The following is a 21,829-nucleotide window of genomic DNA, read 5'->3' as shown; positions in this document are numbered from 1 at the left end:
ATTTCTGAATAGTATATCATTTAATAACTATTTATGTTTTTATCTTTTTCTTGCGATGCTCATCTTATTTATCACAAGGCATTTAATATTGAATAGGCTACCAAATATTGAACTTATATAAAGGTCTATGTCAGGGGTGTCAAACTCGTTTTAGTTCAGGGGCCATATTCAGCTAAATTTGATCTGCAGTGGGCCAGACCAGTAAAATAATAACATAATAACCTATAAATAATGACAACTCCAAATTTTTGTCTTTGTTTTAGTGTAAAAAAAAAAAAAAAAACAAAACATTAAATTATGAAAGTACTTACTTTTATAAACTATCCAAAAAAAAAAAAAAAAAACCTGAAAAAAACTGAAAAAACTGAAATTTAAATAAAAAAAACATGAGAAAATTTAGTGCAATTTTAACAATATTATTCCTCCACTTCTCATTTCTCCATGTGCATTATGGATCAGCTCTACAAAGACACTAAACACTGAGGAACAGGCAGAAAAGAGTTCAAACTGGGCAGAATTTTCTACAGACATTTCAGATTGTTCATATTTGTTCAGGTTATTCACATTTTATTGGTACAGGATAGTTTGTAAATGTAAATGTTTTCATAATTTAATGTTATTTTTTGCACTAAAACAAAGAAAAAAATTTTAAGTTAATTCTAGATTTTGGGGGGCTTAATTCAAGATTTTTTTTTACTTAATTGAAGCTTTTTTTTGGCTTAATTCAAGATTTTTTTTTACTTACCTGAAGATTTTTTTTTGGCTTAATTGAACTTTTTTTTTTTTTTTTTTTTGGCTTAATTCAAGATTTTTTTTACTTAATTGAAGATTTTTTGGGGGGTTTTTTTTGGCTTAATTCAAGATTTTTTCTTAATTCAAGCTACATTTTTTTTGCTTATTTCAATTCAAGACTGTGGAATTTTTGCATTTGGCAAAAACATCCCAGGGGCCGAACTGGACCCTTTGGCGGGCTGCATTTGGCCCCCTGGCCACATGTTTGACATCCCTGGTCTATGTTGTGTTTTATGATTGAATAATTTATTTTTAAATAGATTTTCTGTAATTTACTTGACAGTGAACCTCACAGTGACTGTAGACTGTATATAAAGATGAACACTGGGACCGCTCTTTAAAAATGAAGCAAAAACTATCTTGATCTCCCCCTGGTGGCTGGCTGAGGTATAGGTCATTCCATGTTATCCAGTGGGGCCAAAAATTTGCCTTGAGGCCATTTAGTGTTAGAGGTGCATTTCACCAGGCAGATTCATATTTAAGTCACCATCTTTGTGATAAGTTTTTCTTAACAAGCTACCCAAGTTGTCATGATCAATTGCAGTACAGAATTTTTTTTACATGAATGGGACTACATCAGGTAGCTGGCACATAGAAAGGATGTCCCACATGTCTACTGCACAGACTCTGGCTACAAACTGCATCACACAAGCAACATGGCAGCTCATATAATAATAATAATAATAATAATAATAATAATAATAATAATAATAATAATAATAAAAATAATACATTTTATTTATAGGCGCCTTTCAGGACACTCAAGGTCACCGTGCAAAATTGTTTAAATAAAACACAATTATAATTACACACATACACACAATTCCTGTCTTTTTTGTCTTTCTCCACTTTTCATCCACTCACTTTGTTTTTTGTTTTGTTTTTTATTCCCTATGACCTCATGGACTTTGGATTACGTCTTTACATGGAAGGAAGAAATGCTGTTACAGCATCCATCTTTATATACAACCTGTGTTATAATTTTCAGTCTAACAGTCTGGACAAAGCTGAATTTGCTTTATGGAACCAAATCCACTAAATCAGACTAACTGAACTAATCCTGCCTGATTTGGTAAACTCGCTTTATGTGTTTCTTTTGTCACTACAGATTGATCTCTCACTTGTGATTGTCATTCTCTCTGCCTATACAAAGGACTTCCAGAGAATTAACATGAAATAAAAATAAGTGACTGTTTCATAGCATGCACACTTTGAACAATGCTTGTTTTCACTTGAGAAAGCTGTCATTCAAGTCATTTAGTGCAGTGGGGTAAAGCTGGCCCCCTTGTGGCCTCTGGCTTTGGAGCTGGTGCCGGCATCTGGAGAGGTAGGGGAAGCAGGGTCATCGAAGGCTGGGTTGGGAATATGCAAAGACACTCGTTTGCTTTTCTTGGAGCGTGTCTTGGTGCGGCGTGGAGGAGAGGAGTCACCCGGGGGGGCGGCCGAGTGACGGACACCGCAGCTTTTAGAAAGCTCCGGTGAGGGGTCAGAGTTCACGGCGGGGCTGCTGTCCGGACAGGTGTGGGCTGACAGAGGTTTCCCCTGTGGACACGAGCTGGACAGGAGAGGAGAACGAGTGGCCGACTCCAGCAGACCTTTAGTTCCCTGTGTGCACTGAGGAAACAACGGAAAGGTGGAGGGAAAAGGTAGAAAGACAAGGACTGATGAGACAAGTCAGTAAAGTTAACCAGCAGGGAGTGGAGTGACTTCAGTGAAAGCAGCAGCAGCAGCTGTGCAAGATGAATTAAAGGCAAGCTGTGACTGTAGGCAGACCACACAGGAGGAGCTCTAAACGCTTCACACCATAGATCTGCATACTAATTCACATCCTCATTCACTATTTCCTAATGATAGAGTAAAGTCATACTGTGCATGTGTGTCTGGGGCTGGACTACTGCTTGTTGGCAACTACATGGAATGATTTAGGGCAGGGGTGTCAAACTCATTTTGGTTCAGGGGCCAAATTTAGCTCAATTTGATCTCAAGTGGGCCAGACCAGTAAAATAATGACTTAATAGCCTATAAATCAGGGGTGTCAAACTCCTGTTAGTTCAGGGGCCACATACAACCCAATATGACCTGCAGAATTTTGATGTTAATCTCAGAATTCCAACTTTTTTCTCTGAATTCTGAATTTTTTCTCAGAATTTTGACTTTAATCTCAGAATTCTGACTTTTTTTTCTCATAATATTAATAAGAAATACAGGGTGGGGAAGCAAAATTTACAAGGAACATTTAGTTGTTTTTTCTCAGCAGGCACTACGTCAATTGTTTTGAAACCAAACATATATTGATGTCATAATCATACCGAACACTATTATCCATACCTTTTCAGAAACTTTTGCCCATATGAGTAATCAGGAAAGCAAACGTTAAAGAGTGTGTGATTTGCTGAATGCACTCGTCACACCAAAGGAGATTTCAAAAATAGTTGGAGTGTCCATAAAGACTGTTTATAATGGAAAGAAGAGAATGACTATGAGCAAAACTATTACGAGAAGGTCTGGAAGATACTATTAAAGAAGAATGGGAGAAGTTGTCACCCCAATATTTGAGGAACACTTGCGCAAGTTTCAGGAAGCGTGTGAAGGCAGTTATTGAGAAAGAAGGAGGACACATAGAATAAAAACATTTTCTATTATGTCAATTTTCTTGTGGCAAATAAATTCTCATGACTTTCAATAAACTAATTGGTCATACACTGTCTTTCAATCCCTGCCTCAAAATATTGTAAATTTTGCTTCCCCACCCTGTACATATTGGACCTTAGTTTATTGTATTGTTTTTCCAGTGGCCCTAATCCTCTTCTCTACTTTCAGATATTGGGTTTTAAATACACATTTCTTTACTTCAAAAATTAAATGCGTGGACATTTTTGTAACTCCATGAAAAAAAAAAAAAGATCACATTGTTTTTTTTTTTTACATGTGCAAGGAGGAATAAAAACACTCAAGAAAAACATCTTTACTAAGGTTCTCGTAATTCATGCATGAAAGGGTTAATCTGTCACTTACAACAATATTTTTAGTAGCTGTTTTTATTGTTTTAATGTAAAATACTGAATTATACAAACTTTAACATAAGTATCAAATCGGAACATCAATTCATATTTCATGCTGGAGCCATAAAATCATGCTTTTATTTGTCTATTCATTGTTAGAAAAGCAGTTTAACAGCTGTCTTCAGCAAAAAAAAAAAAAGTTGTTTCAATTCCAGATCCATCCAGTCTGGTGTTCACTGTTTACAGTTGTGCATCACATGTAAAAACAGCTGCTTTCTGATGTATTTACTTGAAGCTGCTCACTGTCAACATTAGAATGCCTCCATGAGATGTCATTATTTAATGTTCTAAATTAATCCTTAAAGCTCTTTTTATTGCCTTCAAAGACTTGTCAGTTGAGGAGAGAAAAAAAACTCTAAATAAGATTCCTTCATCTATTACTATATTTTTAGTGTCTTTATTTTTGATGCAGTATCCCAGGAAGGGCTTGAAAGAATTTATCATTTTCACTTTTCTTGAACTCAAGGTTGGAATGATTAGAATTTGGTGATCGAACAACAGTTGAGTTTAGTCATGAGTCAAGAAGTGAAATGTTAAACATGACAGGATATTATACATATGTGTAATAGATCAAACTGATTATTTAATGTCATTTTATATCCAAAAGGTAAAACAACAGTTACAGATACGGTTGTAAATGGCAACTTGACTGGTTTGAGAAGGAATACAAACAGAGGGCACTAATTCTTATTGATGTAAATCTAAATCAGGGGTGTCAAACATGTGGCCTGGGGGCCAAATGCGGCCCACCAAAGGGTGCAGTTCGGCCCCTGGGATGTTTTTGCTAAGCGCAAAAATTCCACAGTCTTGAACTGAATTAAGCAAAAAAAGATTTAGCTTGAATTAAGGAAAAAATCTTGAATTAAGCCAAAAAAAAAAAAAAAATCTTCAATTAAGTAAAAAAAAAATCTTCAATTAAGCAAAAAAAAATCTTAAATTTAGCAAAAAATCTTGAATTAAGCAAAAAAAATCTTAATTTAAGTAAAAAAAAAAATCTTGAATTAAGCCCAAAAAAAAATCTAGAATTAACAACTTAGATTTTTTTTTTCTTTGTTTTAGTGCAAAAAATAACATTAAATTATGAAAATATTCACATTTACAAACTATCCTGTAACACTAAAATGTGAATAACCTGAACAAATGTGAACAACCTGAAATGTCTAAAGAAAATTCAGCACAATTTGAACTCTTTTCTGCCTGTTCCTCAGTGTTTAGTGTCTTTGTAGATCTGATACATAATCCACATGGACAAATGATAAGTTGAGGAATAATATTGTTAAAATTGCACAAACTTTTCTTATGTTTTTTAATTTAAATTTCAGTTTTTTTTTTTTTTTTTTTGTTTTTTTTTTTGGATAGGTTCTAAAAGTAAGTATTTTCATAATTTAATGTTATTTTTTTACACTAAAACACAGACAAAAATTTGAAGTTGTCATTATTTATAGGTTATTATGTTGTTTTTCTGGTCCGGCCCACTGCAGATTAATTTAGCTGAATATGGCCCCTGAACTAAAATGAGTTTGACATCCCTGATCTAAATGAAGGACACTATTGTACCATAAATAATGTATTTTTGTAATCAGACCAGAATCAATACTTTATTAATCCCAGGGGAAATTATTGAAAGGAAATAAATGACAAAGAGTGAGTAAAGAAGAATCATGCAAAAAATTTGATGCTTGGGAAAATGTGTCTACTCTGTTCAGATGTAGCTCGATCTTTTACCTCACAAACGCAAAAGTATTAGAAGAACCTGCTTGGTTTCTAAGTAGAAGGATGAGAAAATTTAATAGATAAAGTAAAAAACAAGAAAGTGTCAACAAGAGCTGGAATAAATAGGAAGCTGCTTTGTAAACAGAGGATTAATCAGATGAGATTTTTAGGTCATGTGATAAGGAAAGGACAACTGGATGGACGTAGAAGAGGGGAAAGAGAGGTCAGGAGGTCAAACTGTTGGGAAAAGCTAAAGCATACGGCAAGAAACAGAAATTTCCATGAAAATTTGGACTAAATTTCAATGTGCAGATCTATGGCATGAAAACGGTTGTAGCATTGCATTATGTAATAAAGGTGCAATATCTAATAACGTAATAATTTTTCACCTCATTTTCTAATAACACTGCATTTTGTAGTAAAATTCTTGAACGCATTTTGTTATAAATTTTGCCACATTTTGTAATAACTTATTACGTATTGTCTTCCAAATTTCAGTGCACCGTTAAGTTTCTTGTCAGTAATACTTAATTAGTGCAGCTTCTGTCTCTAGTTTGCAAACACATTCTCCAATATAATGAATACAGTTACATTTGATTTAGGTTTGACCAATGAAACAACCTACTAGTTTTGTAAATGGCTAAAATTTACTTAGGGGGTCAAATGAGTGGCCATTTTTGTCAAAAAAAAAAAAAAAAAAAGTTGTAAGAAAGGCATAGAACTCTGTTGAAATAATGCTAACACATTTGTGCACAGACTACTGACATTATTTGACAGTGGAAGCTCTATTTTCAGAAATATTGGATTTTGAATAGCACGTGTATGTGAAAACTTTTGCTGGTGGACGGACGTGACATTACCCATGATGCTCTGGTCAGTACCAGTACTTTACTAATAAACTTATATACTTACTATTGCTAATTATCCTCTTATTCATTAATGTTAGTATTGTGGATCTAAAACAATAACAGCTGACACAGAAACACAAAATGTGGCAGTGGACGGATGTGACATGGTTGTTACAGATCCCATCATACTGATGCTCGGCAGCCATGTCACCGTTTACACTAATGATCCCTGTGCAAAAACTAGTATCAGAATTATTTATTGTATAGTTTATCATCATACTAAAGAGGAAATAACAATATAGAATTATTTCTTTATAAAAATGCTTATTATTAGAAAACTATTGATTTAAAAAGTGACGTGTGACATTCTTAATGTATGTATTGGCGTAACATAAGCAGGATGGATCAGCACCATACTCCATATTGCAACCTGTGAAAATAAAACATGTGATATGTAGGATAGAATCTTGTAAGAAAAATTGGGGAATCTAAAAGAATAGAATATTTGTTTTTCAGGTAAAATCAGTTAAAATATAACTTGGCCATTTGTGACATGAAAATATAGCATTAATTGTGATGAAATTGGACATTTTTGAGCTGAAAACATAGTTCATATGACCATCAACATGTTGCAACAGAACTGAAATCCTGTACATTTGCAGAACTTGCATTTACCAACACAAAGTTCCTTTGGGGATTCACTTCTATCGATTTCTTATGCACAAAGACAGAAATAAGACCTCTAAGCAAATTTTAGCCATAAAATGAATTCTTATTAAGCTGGAATGGTTAATGTTGTTCTGCTGGTATGATTGCTTTTCCAATCAAGGCATCAATTTTGATGATTATTACACAACGCACCAAATTATTACATTTCCTTAAAAAAAAAAGTGCTACACCTGCATTTTGTAATAACTGTTGCAATATGAAATAAGTTATTACAAAACGCGTCCAAGAATTTTATTACAAAATGCGGCGTTATTACATAATGAGGTGAAAAATGATTATCACATATTGCACTGTTACTACATAATGCTGCACTACAATGGTCAATGTAGATTAAAGTGATAGTGGTAGTATTTTAACTGCCTGTACACTGTTAGTTTATTTTGCACACAGTACACCTTATATTGTGTGAAATTATGCACCCAGTCATATATTCAACATGGCGGCTGAGGGTAAAGCCATGCAGGAGTACAGCAGTGAGCCCACAGGACACAGCAGCACACACAGCAGTGGACACACACACTGTGCACAGTCCGTCCCTCTGTGGAACCAGGCTTACCAAGCTCAAGCTTTGCTTTTCCTGCTCTAAATGTAGCTAATCAGCCAGTGCAGACCACAGCAAAGTCCAGACACTTCTCCTCCTCGTGTCGGTGGACGGACACACAGTCACAGAAGACAGACCACAGACAGGACAATAGGTTAGGACCGGGAGGATGCACACGCACACACACACACACACACACACACACACGCACACCCACACACACAGAAGGAGCGTATTGATACCAGGACAGTTTGGGAGTGAAAAAGTGAAATGAAAACAGTGAAATAAATAAACACACATGATGGAATGTAAAGAGAATTAATGTTTATTAGATTACCAACTATGATGGCGAGATCAATTTTACAACACATGATGTATAAAAACATAAAAAAATATATATACAACTCATACAAAACATGGATATAAACATGAAGAGGAACAAAAGTGGTGGAGACAGTGATGATGATGAGGATGATGATGATGATAGCAGGCAACTGGAACCCCACAGCTCCACTCAACGTCACCAGTGTGTCAAGTGGATATAAAAACTATAAAACAGAAAATGAAAGACAGTTGGAAAATACTCCAGCTGCTATTGCCTTTTACTTTGTTCTGTCATGAAAGACTACAAAGGCTCAAAATCCTGCAAAACTCTATGTACTGAGGTAAAATCATGAATATGATACATGTAAGAGGCGACAAACTCATCACGCACCTGCTCAGACTTGACTAGATCATATTTTTAACAGTGATTTTAAGGCCCAGTGTGTGATAGAGGGATTTAGAAGGATTAGGGAGGATAGAACTGCAACTAATAACAATACATTTGTCACATTTATCAACTTGTTCATACACAAAATGTAACTAAGTTTGATTTTATGGAGTTACATGAAGTAATTCTGGTTAATGGTCCATAAAACTACACATTCCTGTAAATCTTCATGAAGTTGATTGAAAATAAATGTTCTGTCTCTGCTACTTTTAATTGTATATTCAAGTCAAAAATACAAAAAGGAAAACAAGAGGCTCAGCTTGGTTATGATTAAATTGTTCTCCATCTTGTTCAGAGGAAGTAAATATTCTGTGAAAATCAAAGTAAACCAACTGATCATGGAAAAAAAAATTCTTGGACCAAGTATTGCAGTTTAGTCAAAACATACATTAGATTTATTCTATTTACTTATTTGTTTTGGGTATTCAATTTGCAAATATCTTTATTTTTTCCCTATTGGATTCTCAGTTGAAAAGAACTGATGCCATAAGGCCCATATGATATGACATCTAACGTGTCAATCAGGTATAAGCCTTATTAGTGGCTTTTCCATTGGACATATGCGCAAAACTTGACCGATATTTAGTAAATGTCGAAAAATGTGCGTAATGTCAGTTTTTCCATTAAATCACAAATGCGATGATTTGTTTATTATCGACAGATGTCACGAGAAATAATTTCATAAACATGGCAACGAACATAAATATGACATTGATTTACAGATATGTTCGTACTTCTCTCAGAGCAACCTCTAAGTTCTGGAAAATGCTCATATTTCTCTGTTGTTTTGAATTTAGAATGCTCGTTACTCCTCTATCTCTTACTAATTTAAAAAATGACTCGATTTCCTGGTGTGTCCACACATACCGCACAATGTTTGTTTTAAAACTCTTCTTTGTTTGTTGTAACATCCTTTTTTTTTGTTCACATGACTCTAGTTGCACAAAAACATCTTTCTATTGTAGTTTTGAGTGATATACCAATTTTGCTACGCTCTAAAAAACACTTCTTGCCAGCACAAAAACTTTTCAGCGAAAGACATGAGTTTTGGCAAAATTGTCGTTTTTCCATTAGGCAAATTTTTATGCGCAAGTTATATTTGCGCAATTTGAGGGTCAATGGAAAAGCGACTACTGTTCTACTGAAAACTTCGATTACACTTTACTTAAACTACGCTGTGCATTGTAAACACTGACTAATCTTAACCCGTACAACAGTAAACAACAGGCAACAGACAGATGCTAGGTTTGGGGCAACAGCAGGCAACAAAGGGGGGAGGGGGTGCATTCACAGGAGTGGGGGGTTCCTACAAGCCAAAAGCCTCATGGAAACTCACTCCTACCACGTTTGCTTCATTTTTTACAGCCAGAGTAGGCAGCTCGATGTCCGCTGCACCAGTTTGAGCAGATTCATCTGCGGGCAGGAAACCTCGTCTGTCGATCAGGCTGAAAGGAGACAAAGGTTATTAAAGGTTAAGGTTAGTGAAGCAGGTTCGGATGGTGATGGATTCTAAATGGAATGGGAATGAAAGGGTAAATAAAATACCCTCATATGCTGCATCCTGTACTGAGAATCAAGTTAAAAGCAATCCTCATAATTATGACAAGTACCGAACACTTTGGTCCTAAATAATATGCTTGAGTCTATTCAGTGACATATTCTGTTTTTGTTTTAAAGCATTGTAAAATACAGACAGAAATGTAAATGTCTTATTGGAAAATCTGAAGGCATTATCTCAGCCTCTGAAAAGCTGTGATGAATATTTTCATGACTATGACATTTAGGGGCAGGTTTATTCAATAATTAACAGGGAAGGCAGACAGGAATGTATTTCTATGGGTGATCTGCCAACAACTTCAAAATACATGAACATGGCTAGTTCATTTTGATAAAAACATACAATCTATGTAGCTTAGCACCAGTTATCAGAGGAATTAAACCTAGAAAACTGATGGAGAATTTTACAGTCTGAGAGGGAAACTTGTATATACATATGCAGTTAGGCCAGCTAAAATAATACCTGTCCATGCCTTCCAGTCTGCCTACACATATTTGATGCATACAGTGTTTTCATACAGTTAGATTTTACATAAAATAACTATGACTCATGCTTAGCATTATTGTTGCTAGGCTAGCAATTGTACTCCAAGACAAGGCAAGGCAAGTTTATTTATATAGCACATTTCAGCAACAAGGCAATTCAAGGTGCTTCACACAGGACATTGAAATACGACAGGGAAAAAGAAACACATTTAAAACACTATAAAAGACACATGTAAAAGGTGATTAAAAACAGCAAGTAGAAAACAACACATAAAATCCAGAAACATAAAAATACACACATATTAAAGTAAGAGTTGCAGTGCAGAGTTTCAAAAGATAATATAAAATTTAAAAAGTAAAAAGCCTTTTAGTCAAAGGCAGCAGTGAACAGGTGAGTCTTTAACCTCGACTTAAAAGAACTCAGACTCTCAGCAGACCTGATATTTTCTGGTAGTTTGTTCCAGATATACAGAGCATAGAAACTGAACGCTGATTCTCCATGTATTCTCCAGTCCATCTATAGTAACTTATTAGTGTCTGTCAGTGTTAGTGTTACGTTAGCCCACTTTAACCTGTAGGAGTGTGTTTTTCTGACATCCACACTGGAGATGTCTAGTCATGCTGAAAGCTTTCAGAAAGTCCAGGTATCTATAAGAGCAAATAATGGATATTCTAGCATGTTTACAGTTCAGTTTATCATGTTACTATAGATGTTATTTTCTTTTCTACTGGATTCGTGAAGCTGTAAAACCATCGTAGGTGAACTGAAGACCAGCCCTTGTGTGGACACAGATATGGTGTAAATAAAGTGATGCTCTACTTACTGTCCAAACTAAAAACTCTATGAAAAGACATGCAAGGAGAATTCTGTTAAGTCATCACTCTGTATTAATATGGTAGCCACTGTATACCTGTACAGACAGTGCATGCAGAATATAAAACCAAATCATTCAGTGATCCTTCAGTAACATGATCCAGGCTGGGCTCACCTGGGTGGCATGGGTCCACAGAGCACAGAGCAACAGTTGATAAAGATGTTTTTATGGCTGTATGGGTTGGTGACGTCTTCTCCTCCACTCTTCCCTGACCATGAGCCTTTAATCTGAAAAGGACCACGCAAAACATTTTTATTCAAACTAACATTAAAATTAGGATTATACCCTAAGGTAATGCATTAGTGAAGACCACATCATGACCAAGACCAGACTGCACACACAGCTTCATGGTTACACGTTTATTAAACATATTCTGAAGTGAAATTCTGTAGAAGTTTGATCCATAACTCCCTTTCATAAAGTTTAAATAAAGAATATTATTGAAGCAGAACATTTTACATTTAGTCACAGTAATGAGGTCAACAAATGAATCAGACAATACACTGGAACTTCAGTGATCCGAGCAAACACAGTCTTGCCTGGACCAAAAAAATCCCAACTCCATCCAAAATCTATTTTGTGACTGAACCTACACTTTCAAAAACTAGACTTGACTGATCTCTACAACTACAACACTACCAAAATACTTCACAAAACATTACTTACGTCTTCATTGGTGGTTAGATTGGAAGCAACCAGATATGTATGGAAGCCTGAGAGGCCCAATATTGACCAGACTGAGAAGAAACATATGACCAGCTCCACTGCAGTAAAGGGCTAGGTCAAGGAGATAATCATTATGTGGTGCGGGTAAATAAATGTGGGAAACCTGCTTTATTTATTGCCTCATGAAATTATTTTCAAGTAAAGGATATCTGCCTGGACTTTCCTGAAGAGCAAACACCAGACCTTTTCCACCCTGAGCCCCTGAAAGAGATAAAAAAAAACCAATACTGACACAAGATCCAAGTGTTCATGAAGGAGAAAAAGCTCTCAAACCAACAGTTAAAATTCATTATCCTGATCTGGAAGCAGTGCTCTATAGTGAATGAGATCATTTTATTCTTGAGTACATGACCTATGAATGTAATTCAGTTCAAACGTTCTGGTTTCACTGAGTGTGTTGTAAATAAAAAAGCAGTGTTTTGTTGCCAAATGGGAATGAGACTTATCTAAAGTGTTCTGTATATTTTTCTTATCTCAACTGTTCTGATGTGGTGAACCCAGTCTGTCTGGCACTCATGGATAAAACAAACATTAAGACTTAATGGCGAGTGCTGTTTGCGCCAGGTGTGATAGCAGCTCCTATCAGTAACATCCTGCCCCCTCTGGGTCCATTAAACAGCTGTGCAATGGAGCAGGAACGTACTCAGTGCGAGATGTGTGGTCACACAGCCGAAGATGAACGCCGTCAGGAATGACAGCGACACGATGAAGGTGTAGAAGAAGCGGTAGTTGCGTTTTCCTACGCAGTTCCCCACCCATGGGCAGTGATGGTCAAAGCGCTCTGTGGGAGGAATTCACAGTGGAAGCCTTTTAACGCCAGCATTTATAACAGGGTTCCTACAGGTTTCTACAAGTTAAATTTAAGACTTTTTCAGACCTTTTTAAGACTACTTAGAACATACTTTAATGCCCATTTCACAACCTATTTCACGGCCATACTGGCAAAAATTCACAAGTCCTAGAATTTAGGAAAAAGCATTTATTTATTCCAACACCTTGATTCACACCGTTCCAAGTCATTTCTCACCGGGGCAGCAAAGTTAGCGATAGTTGGTTCCTAATTTCAATATAAATTGTTGGGTTGGAACAGGACAAACTGAGTCGACTAATGTTACTTTGCAGCTTGAACATTTGTCAGACACATTTAAAGTTGCCCTGCCACACAAAACTGTTTTAGACTTGTATTTCTTGAAATATATTTGGTCCATAGGTGTTTCTGTTATGTAGTGAAAGTGAAAATGAACCGCTACCTCCTCTGTCTGCTATTGACACTGAAAAGAAATAACCAGAGAAATCAGGTCAATTATTAAAGCTGGTCAGTGTGACGCGTTACTGCCTGAGCTCATTACTATTCATGAGCTCGCCCAGGTGAGACCACACCCACAGAATGTGTCTCGCTCAGTGACAGTTTTCATATACAACAAGCTAGGGCACTGTAGAAGGGGGGGGGCGGGCGGGCACATGACAAATTCATGGGGCCCAGCATTCCCATAGAGCAGTGGAGGGGGCCCAGTGGATGGAGGTTAGAAGTTGAGAAAATTCTGTGTAAGGTCCGCCTACAAGAGAGGCATAGAAGCCAGGAGCCGGACATTCAAAGCATGTTGTTTCACTTTCGGTTTCTGCCAGGCTCTCATTGGCTAGCTGTTAGCCAATCAGAGTCAGATTAGCATATTGAATATTTATGAGAACTTGGGCAAATCGAGCCGAGTCTTCCAGCAGCTCTAACCACGTTAGAACGGTCTGAAACTTGGTAACCAAGGCATTTTTTCCACAAAAAATGTTACAGAGTCCATGGTAGAACTTCAGACATAACCACAAAAGTAATGAAATAAATGTGGCAGGGCACCTTTAAACACAATACAGTAAACAGGTTTATGGCAATATAACTTAAGACCTACCTTAACAAATTTAATACCTTTTAAAGCCTTTTTTTAAGGTGTTAAAACCAGATTTGTAAATTCAAGACTTTTAAGACTTTTTAAGACCCCGCTGGAACCCTGTATAATGAGGAGCAACTACAGTCCATGAGGACACACCTATGTTTGACCCACTAACGTACTGATGTACCAGGAAAACCATGCACTCAGTAGTGGAACCTTTCTCCATTATTTATCAGTTAAATGTCACTGTGTCAGTGTGTGTCCACAGCTCACCCACACAGTTGTCACACAGGCTGCAGTGGGAGGTCCGTGGAGGCCGGAACATCTTGCAGGTGAAGCAGTACTTGAGTTTGACCACCTGCTGATTGATGAGGACCTCCTTGGTGCGTGGAGGAGGCCGATAACTGGTGTTCCCGGTCTGATCTGAACACGACGGGAGTGTGAGGACGAACAAAGAGACACAATTCATTCAAATGGCCACAGATCAGAATCATCTGTCCTATCAGAGCTGACTCCTGTTGTCCAGGAGGTCCCTCACTGATCCTAGAGACATATAAACAGTCTCTTAAAGAATATGGTGTATTACAATCTAAGAATGTCTAAGAACTTGTAGGATTCTAATAGGACTCTCCGTTATTTTATGACATTACAGTAACAGATGATATATCACATATAGACAAGACGTTCTTAAAGTAGATCAAGTTGACACATAGGCTTATAATGTGTTTAGGAACTACATTCATGATAAAGTGCTAATTTCCTCCATAAAACTTCTGTTGTTTGTTCCCAGGTAAGACACTGACACTTACATGATCCTGGCTTAGCACAGTTATAAACAAATGAAAAACTTAAAATCTGAGTGGCAATAGGGCTCAAACTAATAAAATGCATTTGTGAAAATCTGATTAGAAATGCCCTTCAAACAACAAATTAGGTTTTTTTGCACTTTAGTCTCTAAAAATCAATGTGGCTGTGCTTAAAAAGGGTTTGAATTGGCACTGTGACTGAAGCCTGAAGGAAAAAAAACTTTAAAACAGTGTTAATAAAATGAATATAAAACAAACGCAGCCTGAACATAACTGATTAGACAGAGCCGCAGGTAGATGTAAACTAGTTATGTCAGTGTCTTTATTTCTAAAATAGCTGGAATAACAGAATTAGGATTTGGCAATATGACCAGCTTACATCACCACTGCCTTGGCTAAACTTTGAACATGAGTAGGAGTTTACAAGGACTGTGAGCCAATCCATATGGAAAGAAAATATACTGTTGGCAAGACTTCAGACTGATGCGGCAGGCCTGTTGTGGTGAAATGAGAACAGGTGGGGTGACTGGGTCTGCACATGGCCTTCTCACATGCTTCTTCAGGACACCTCTGTGTTACAAAAACATCCTAGTAGGTGATTTCACTAAGCCTTGGTTAATCATTCATTAATAGGAAAAAAAAAAAAATCAACATCAAAATGACCTGTTCCTTGTGTTTAGGTTCCAAGATGAAAAACAGCCAACGCAAACAGAACAATGACTTCCATCTCACTCATGAACTGTGGAAGCTTTCACAACAGTGTTATCCACTGTTCTGCAAAGAGAATGCCCTTGAACTTGGACATAAATGAAATGAGCTGAGCTGAAGCAGTTTGGTTTTAGGGATCACATTTCCTTTAGAAAAATCAAAGGGCCACATGGAGAGCTCAAGAGTCCAATGATGGACTGTTTCACTGTCCTAAACTGGCCGATAGAGCACCCTGAGGGGAAATAAAAACTTCAAAAAGCTGAAATTTAACAATACCAAACATCACAGTGAAAAGCACTTGGAAGAGGCTTATAGTTCTGGTCCTTACCAATCTGTTTTTCGATGTCTGCGGCCTCATCTGGTGTAGCTCTGGGCAGGATCCCCGGGTCGCTGAAACTGGTCTGGAGTAGGGTGATGACTACAAACACAAAGAGGACTCCTCCAATGACAGGTATGCAGCTGGTCAGGTGTTTGACCAAGAAGGGACAACTGGGATACAGGACGGAAACAGATAAAATGGGTCAAACACCAACACAATCACAGGCTGGAGATCACACAAAGTCAGTCTGGTGAATGTGTTAGCATTAGCATCAGTACCTGAGTTCATATCAAGGACTATAAAAAAATTCCAGTGAAATCCTCTATGGAGTCCATGGGACCCAAATAGTACTCCATGGTATTACAGTTATAACCTTTCCTGCGCCTTATTTTGGCACTGGTTGGGGTTGCAAGGACGACTTAGAATATGTGTTCATAGAAGTACATATTGCTTAAATCCAATTAATAAACAAAAGGAGGGACCTTGCAATGTCAGGACACTGGTAACATGTTCCCACACTTTTTAAAAACCATCACAAAACCATAATTTGCTAACAATGCTGTGACAGATCATTTGTAATAGGAAATGTTAGCTAACAGACAAGAGTTAATTTGCAGAAAAGTCACACAATGCAAAGTAAATGTGCACATATAGATTGGTGTATATCACTAAAGCTGGTTTCCACATATTGAACTTATTGTCAGAATCAGTCATGACTGGTTAAAAATCATAAAACATCAGATCAAGGTGGTTTAACTGAATATGTAATGGGAGGTTGAGGTTGATTTATTATCCTAATTACAAAGCCATTCATTCTGACTTTATACATACCTCTCTATTTACGTCCCTTAAAATGGTGAAGACCACTATTTTCTTTCTTGCAACCAAATGTCAACTCTGTACAGTATTAATATAGTTGTACCATAACTGAAAGTTCTTTGGTCCTGCATAGCAAACTGACTGCCAACAGATCTTGCTAAATATAGCTTCAGAGCTAAAAACCCACATTCTGACTGTATATTTTCCCAAGAAAGAGTATTTTAATTTCCTTGAAAAGTCCTCCCAATCACTGAACATGGATAAAAACTGTACAGATGCTATACTACCCCATCCTTTAATAACCATGAAATTAATAGAAGTTTTATCGTGATATTTTACAGGATAATCCCTGAGGTGAACTGGGGGGGAAGGTGATTTGTTAAGGACTGACCTATTAGCACAAAGCTTTGAAGTCCCTCCTATAGTATTGAAAGCACATAATGGAGCCCACTTTTTGTCAGCTACCAAGAGACTTAGTTTTAATTAACATTCAGTATTTTTAATCACCTTCTAAATCCTTGGGGAGAGAACACACTTTTCACTACACAGTCATATGATGAACACCACTTTCATAATATAGACTATGTATAATTAAAACTGTTAGAAGAAAAAAGAATATCCTTAATATAGAAAAACATAGGTTTGTTCACTTGTTAGTTTTGTAGGTCAAATATTTTAAAGATGAAATGTACACAGAAGTGAATATTAAAATATTAAAGTGGAAAAAACATCAAAAGTGGCCTAATACCACTCTGACACTTGACAAACGGCCAACTAATATCTGGCTTTTGATTTCAGTGTTAAAGGGTACAACTGACAACAATGTCTACTCATTCCTAATAAAATGGCTCAGACAAAGCAATGGGTATTTATTGGCACTGAGCTGAAAAAACCCATATTCAAACTATGTTTTCTCAAAAAAGATATGGAAAATACACAGATATTAGAGTCTTTGGGGTAAAAAAAAATATGTACTAGGCTAGGTAGGTTCTGTTATGGCACCGACTGAACTGGTTGGATATACTATTGAAAATCCAAAAAACATCTGGCTAATTAATAAAGAGTACATTTCATCAGTGTCAGTATGTTCACCAGGAAAAGCTTTAATACATTTTATTTATTGGTAATATGTTAATAAACTATTCTATGTTGTGGTATATCTGGTTGGTTTTTCCAATGTTGGGAAATTGCTTAGTGTGTTTAACGTCAAGAAGAAGACGAAAATCAAAACTAAAGATATGAATACTGGGATTTTTTATATGTATCTTTTTGTTAAGGGCAAGGGGCACAGACCTCAGTTCCAAAATAAAACTAATGTGAGAGTATCTTATGGTTGTAATATAGTTTCCTCTGTGGATATAAACAGGTAAATCTCATTTTTGTGTCTTTATGCATTAATGAAACATGATTCTAAATATCATACTTCCCTTCTGCAAATGGATCCTCTTAAACATTAGGCAGCAGACCCTTAAAGTCAAAAACTGGTACTGAAAAAATATCATTTGGGAACATGTATGGAAACCACTGTATCAGTCTCACTATTCTTACTGGAAATATGAGAAAAATACCCAGCTTGAAGTAGGGTATATATGGTCTCATGCAGAGCAGCTTTATGAAGGACTTGATTAGAGTGACTCAGGTTTAAAGGTCAGCCAACAGAGAAGCTTTACCAGGAAAAAGCAAACAGCTACTGAACGTTTTTGACATCTTTACATAAAATATCAGACTAACCACCAGGAGAGCCCCCCCCATATCCTAAAAGGACTGGATTGTATACAATGATTATTATATTTTGTTTTAATTTTCTACTATGATAGTATTTACAATACCCCGCAACTTTTTATATTTATATATACTAGTGGATAGGTGTTGTTTTGTTTTGATTGTGGATATTCTTTGACCTGCTGGACACCTTGAATTTCCCCCATCTTCTATTCATTCTATTCTGAATACCTGGGTGTGATTTTTTTAACCCATAAAGTCCCAAATATCCTCAAGTGACCAAAAGCATCTATTGATGTACAATGTTTAATAATTTTAGATCCACTAATCCTATCAATACATGGAAATAATTGGTGTAAAATGCAGTTTATTGTCTTTTCATGGTCATCAGATATGACCCATTTGGACGTTCACAGGCCCCGAAGTGAACACGGAAACACTATCATCTTCTACAACACTGATTCACCAGTAAAACCCATGGAGTTGGATCAATGACAATGGATGGAGACACTTGGTTTATGTTCAGTTAATGATAAATTTAACTGAAAAAGTCACCTTTTCCCAAGTTTTCTCTGTTTCTGGTATAGTAATCCTCAAATGTAGTCTCAGCGTATTGATTAAAATACATGATCAGTGAATTAAATATAGGAAAATACCAGATTTTCCCTGAAAAAATGCAAAAGAGAGGATAATATTAAGATAAACAGTGATAAATCACTTAAAGATTTAATAGAGAGAAAAATTAATTTGGGAACTGACACAAAAGTAGTACTGGGTCTTTTATGGGTTAATATTTTCACAATTTTTCTTCTTCAAAGTGAACAAATCCAGTGGTCAAATATTACCCATCAGTCTCTACTAATACCATTATTTTGTTACACATCTTGTTGGTCTTAGTTTATTTGACAGATGAATAAATGTAGGCAGGATTTGTTCTGATATAGGTTCAAAGCCTTGATATGGATAAAAGTAGTCAAAATAAATGTCTGAGGCCATTAAAACCTCAATTTTAAGACTATTTACAGTCGCGGACAAAAATTATTAGACCATCCCTTATTTTTCTTCAATTTCTTGTTCATTTTCATGCCTGGTACAACTAAAGGTGCATTAATTTGGACAAATATAATGATAACAACAAAAATAGCTCATAAGTGTTTAATTTCAGAGCTGATATCTATTCATTTTCAATGTTTTCTTGATAATAACCAAAATCACTTAAATTCTTACAAAAATAGCTATGGCATTGTACTGACAAAAACAATGCTTTCAGACATTCCATGTTTTCTTTTTTTTTTTATCTGTTTTAGTCACATGATACACACAGGAGTTAATACTTGATTACATAACCATTGTTTTTGATGACTTTTGATGACTGTATTTACCTCAGAAACCTATCTAATTCTCATGTTTCATTTAAAACTTGCTCCATGTGATCAAAACAAACAGCTCCACATGACATTTCTCTGACTATACAGGACTCATTGAAATATGAATATAAAACAACTTACTCAAATATAAAGAATAACCCACTGGTGACTAGGATGAGGCCCAGGGTGAGGGGCAGGACCCCACTCTGCCGGGCCACTATGATCCGTCCATCGCAGTAGAAGCGGTTCTTTCCGGGGAAAACTTCCCACTTTCTCTTCGGGGTCTTCGGCTTGTCCTCCCCGGCTCGGGGCTCTCCCTGGTGGGGTGGAGGGGTCGGGGTGGGCGTCGGAAGCGCCTGCGGGTCGATTTGCTGATAGTCACAGTTTTTCATGATATATATATGTTTATTTGTTTTTATTTATAACGTAGTTTGGTTTCTTTGTCCCAAACTGGACGAAAACATCACCGACACTCGTGTTTGCGACGGATTAATGGAGCAAACGGCGTCATTCCACAGACAAAACAAGCTAATCCTGTATTACAGACATCCACATGGAAATAACCACAACTCCCCATGGCTGGAATTACACTCCCGGTACTCCCCATGAGTCTAGTCTGGTTCATTTCTTCTTAAGTCCTCTCCGGCTGTGTGTCCACCAACTCCGGAGGTAACCCGCTGGTCACCGTTAGCTTGTTAGCCGTGACATCCGGAGAAGACGAACCAGCTGCGGACTGTTTAACATCAGTAAACCCCCAGCACCGTTACCGCCGCTAGCATGTTAGCTCAACCGTTTTAGACATTTTGGTTAACTTTCGTCGCAAAGCCCTGTTATTCTAAGTTTAGACATAAAAACGTGAATTAAAACTTTGTGATATTTGTAGCCGTGCTGTTTTTCTTCTTGGTTTTCGTGACTGGTTTAGCTCCATCACCATCAGCTGTCCGGCTGATGTCATCTGAAACTCCGACTAAACACACATATCCGCCCCTTTCTTTCGAAATAAGTGTCTAAATAAGCATTACATATAATGGGATAAGATTACATTAATTTTGAAAAACACACAACTATACGAATAAATATAGCTGTGCATGATTCATGGTCTAAAAATACACATTTATTCATGATGGTGTAACGTCCGGTTCATTTATTTTCCAAATGTGGAATTTGACGGTTTGTCAAATTAGCAATATTCAACAGCATTCACCGGAAGTCATACAAATGTATATTATTATTATTATTATTATTATTATTATTATTATTATTATTATTATTATTATTATTATTATTATTATTATTAACAACAACAACATCAATAATAACAACAACAATAATAATAATAATAATAATAATAATTATTATTATTATTATTATTATTATTATTATTGTTTATTATAACACATTGTTCACAAATTATTATTATTATTGATGTTGTTGTTAATAATAATAATAATAATAATAATAATAATAATAATAATAATAATAATAATAATGATAATTTTTTGCTGGTTAGTGAACTTACGAAGCGCACAATACCGTTTATTATAACACATTGTTCACAAATTATTATTATTATTATTATTATTATTATTATTATTATTATTATTAATAATAATAATAATAATAATACTTTTTGCCAGTTAGTGAACTTACAAAGCATACGATACCGTTTATTATAACACATTGTTCACAAATTATTATTATTATTATTATTATTATTATTATTATTATTATTGTTGTTGTTGTTGTTGTTGTTGTTGTTGTTGCATTACAAGTACCTGTGTTTACCAGTTACTTCACTGATTTAAGTTTTTAATGTAAAATTAACATAAACTAATAAATTATGATGCGCTATTATAGATACAGCTTTCTTCATCACTGGTTTGTTTTTGAAGATTAGTCTATACTCGTGTAATAGTCATGTAAGAATATACTGCTATTTAAAAGAGAAAACCAACAAATGTTAATTGACTCATACATTACAGTATATATGTCAGGGTAGAGACTGCGATCTGGTAGGATCGGCGATTCTACCAGTAGAAACTCCGATCAGAGTCTCTGACCCTAACCCTAACCCTAACCCGATCGGAGTTTCTACTGGCAGGATCGG

At 36.0% G+C, this 21,829-nt stretch overlaps 1 protein-coding gene across 2 annotated transcripts; it reads right to left on the bottom strand.

Annotated features, from left to right (window-relative positions):
* Positions 1-1,630: 1,630 nt before the first annotated feature.
* Positions 1,631-20,702, bottom strand: zdhhc18b (zDHHC palmitoyltransferase 18b). Of its 2 annotated transcripts, XM_030147822.1 has the most exons (10): positions 19,864-20,702; positions 15,824-15,984; positions 14,255-14,404; positions 12,745-12,882; positions 12,251-12,302; positions 12,042-12,144; positions 11,490-11,602; positions 9,800-9,902; positions 7,701-7,782; positions 2,293-2,406 (listed from the first exon to the last, which is right to left on the bottom strand). In XM_030147822.1, the coding sequence occupies exons 1-9, from the start codon at positions 20,112-20,114 to the stop codon at positions 7,741-7,743; spliced, it is 1,113 nt and encodes a 370-aa protein (XP_030003682.1). In that variant the 5' UTR covers positions 20,115-20,702; the 3' UTR covers positions 2,293-2,406; positions 7,701-7,740. The 2 variants fall into 2 exon arrangements, with proteins under 2 accessions (XP_030003680.1, XP_030003682.1); XM_030147820.1 differs by lacking the exon at positions 7,701-7,782 and having other exon boundaries at positions 1,631-2,406.
* Positions 20,703-21,829: the final 1,127 nt, after the last annotated feature.

Source organism: Sphaeramia orbicularis, chromosome 11 (assembly GCF_902148855.1).
Source record: "Sphaeramia orbicularis chromosome 11, fSphaOr1.1, whole genome shotgun sequence".
Taxonomy (NCBI): domain Eukaryota; kingdom Metazoa; phylum Chordata; class Actinopteri; order Kurtiformes; family Apogonidae; genus Sphaeramia; species Sphaeramia orbicularis.
Note: the sequence above shows the minus strand (reverse complement) of the source record. Positions and strands in the feature narration are given on the sequence as shown.

Coding starts and splice junctions, on each gene's coding strand:
- zdhhc18b (XM_030147820.1), bottom strand. CDS start 20,114: ATGAAAAACTGTGACTATCAGCAAATCGACCCGCAGGCGCTTCCGACG. Junction 9,903..11,489: donor TGTGGACCCATGCCACCCAG/GTGAGCCCAGCC, acceptor GTCTCCTTTCAG/CCTGATCGACAGACGAGGTT. Junction 2,407..9,799: donor TAAAAAATGAAGCAAACGTG/GTAGGAGTGAGT, acceptor TTGTTTCCTCAG/TGCACACAGGGAACTAAAGG.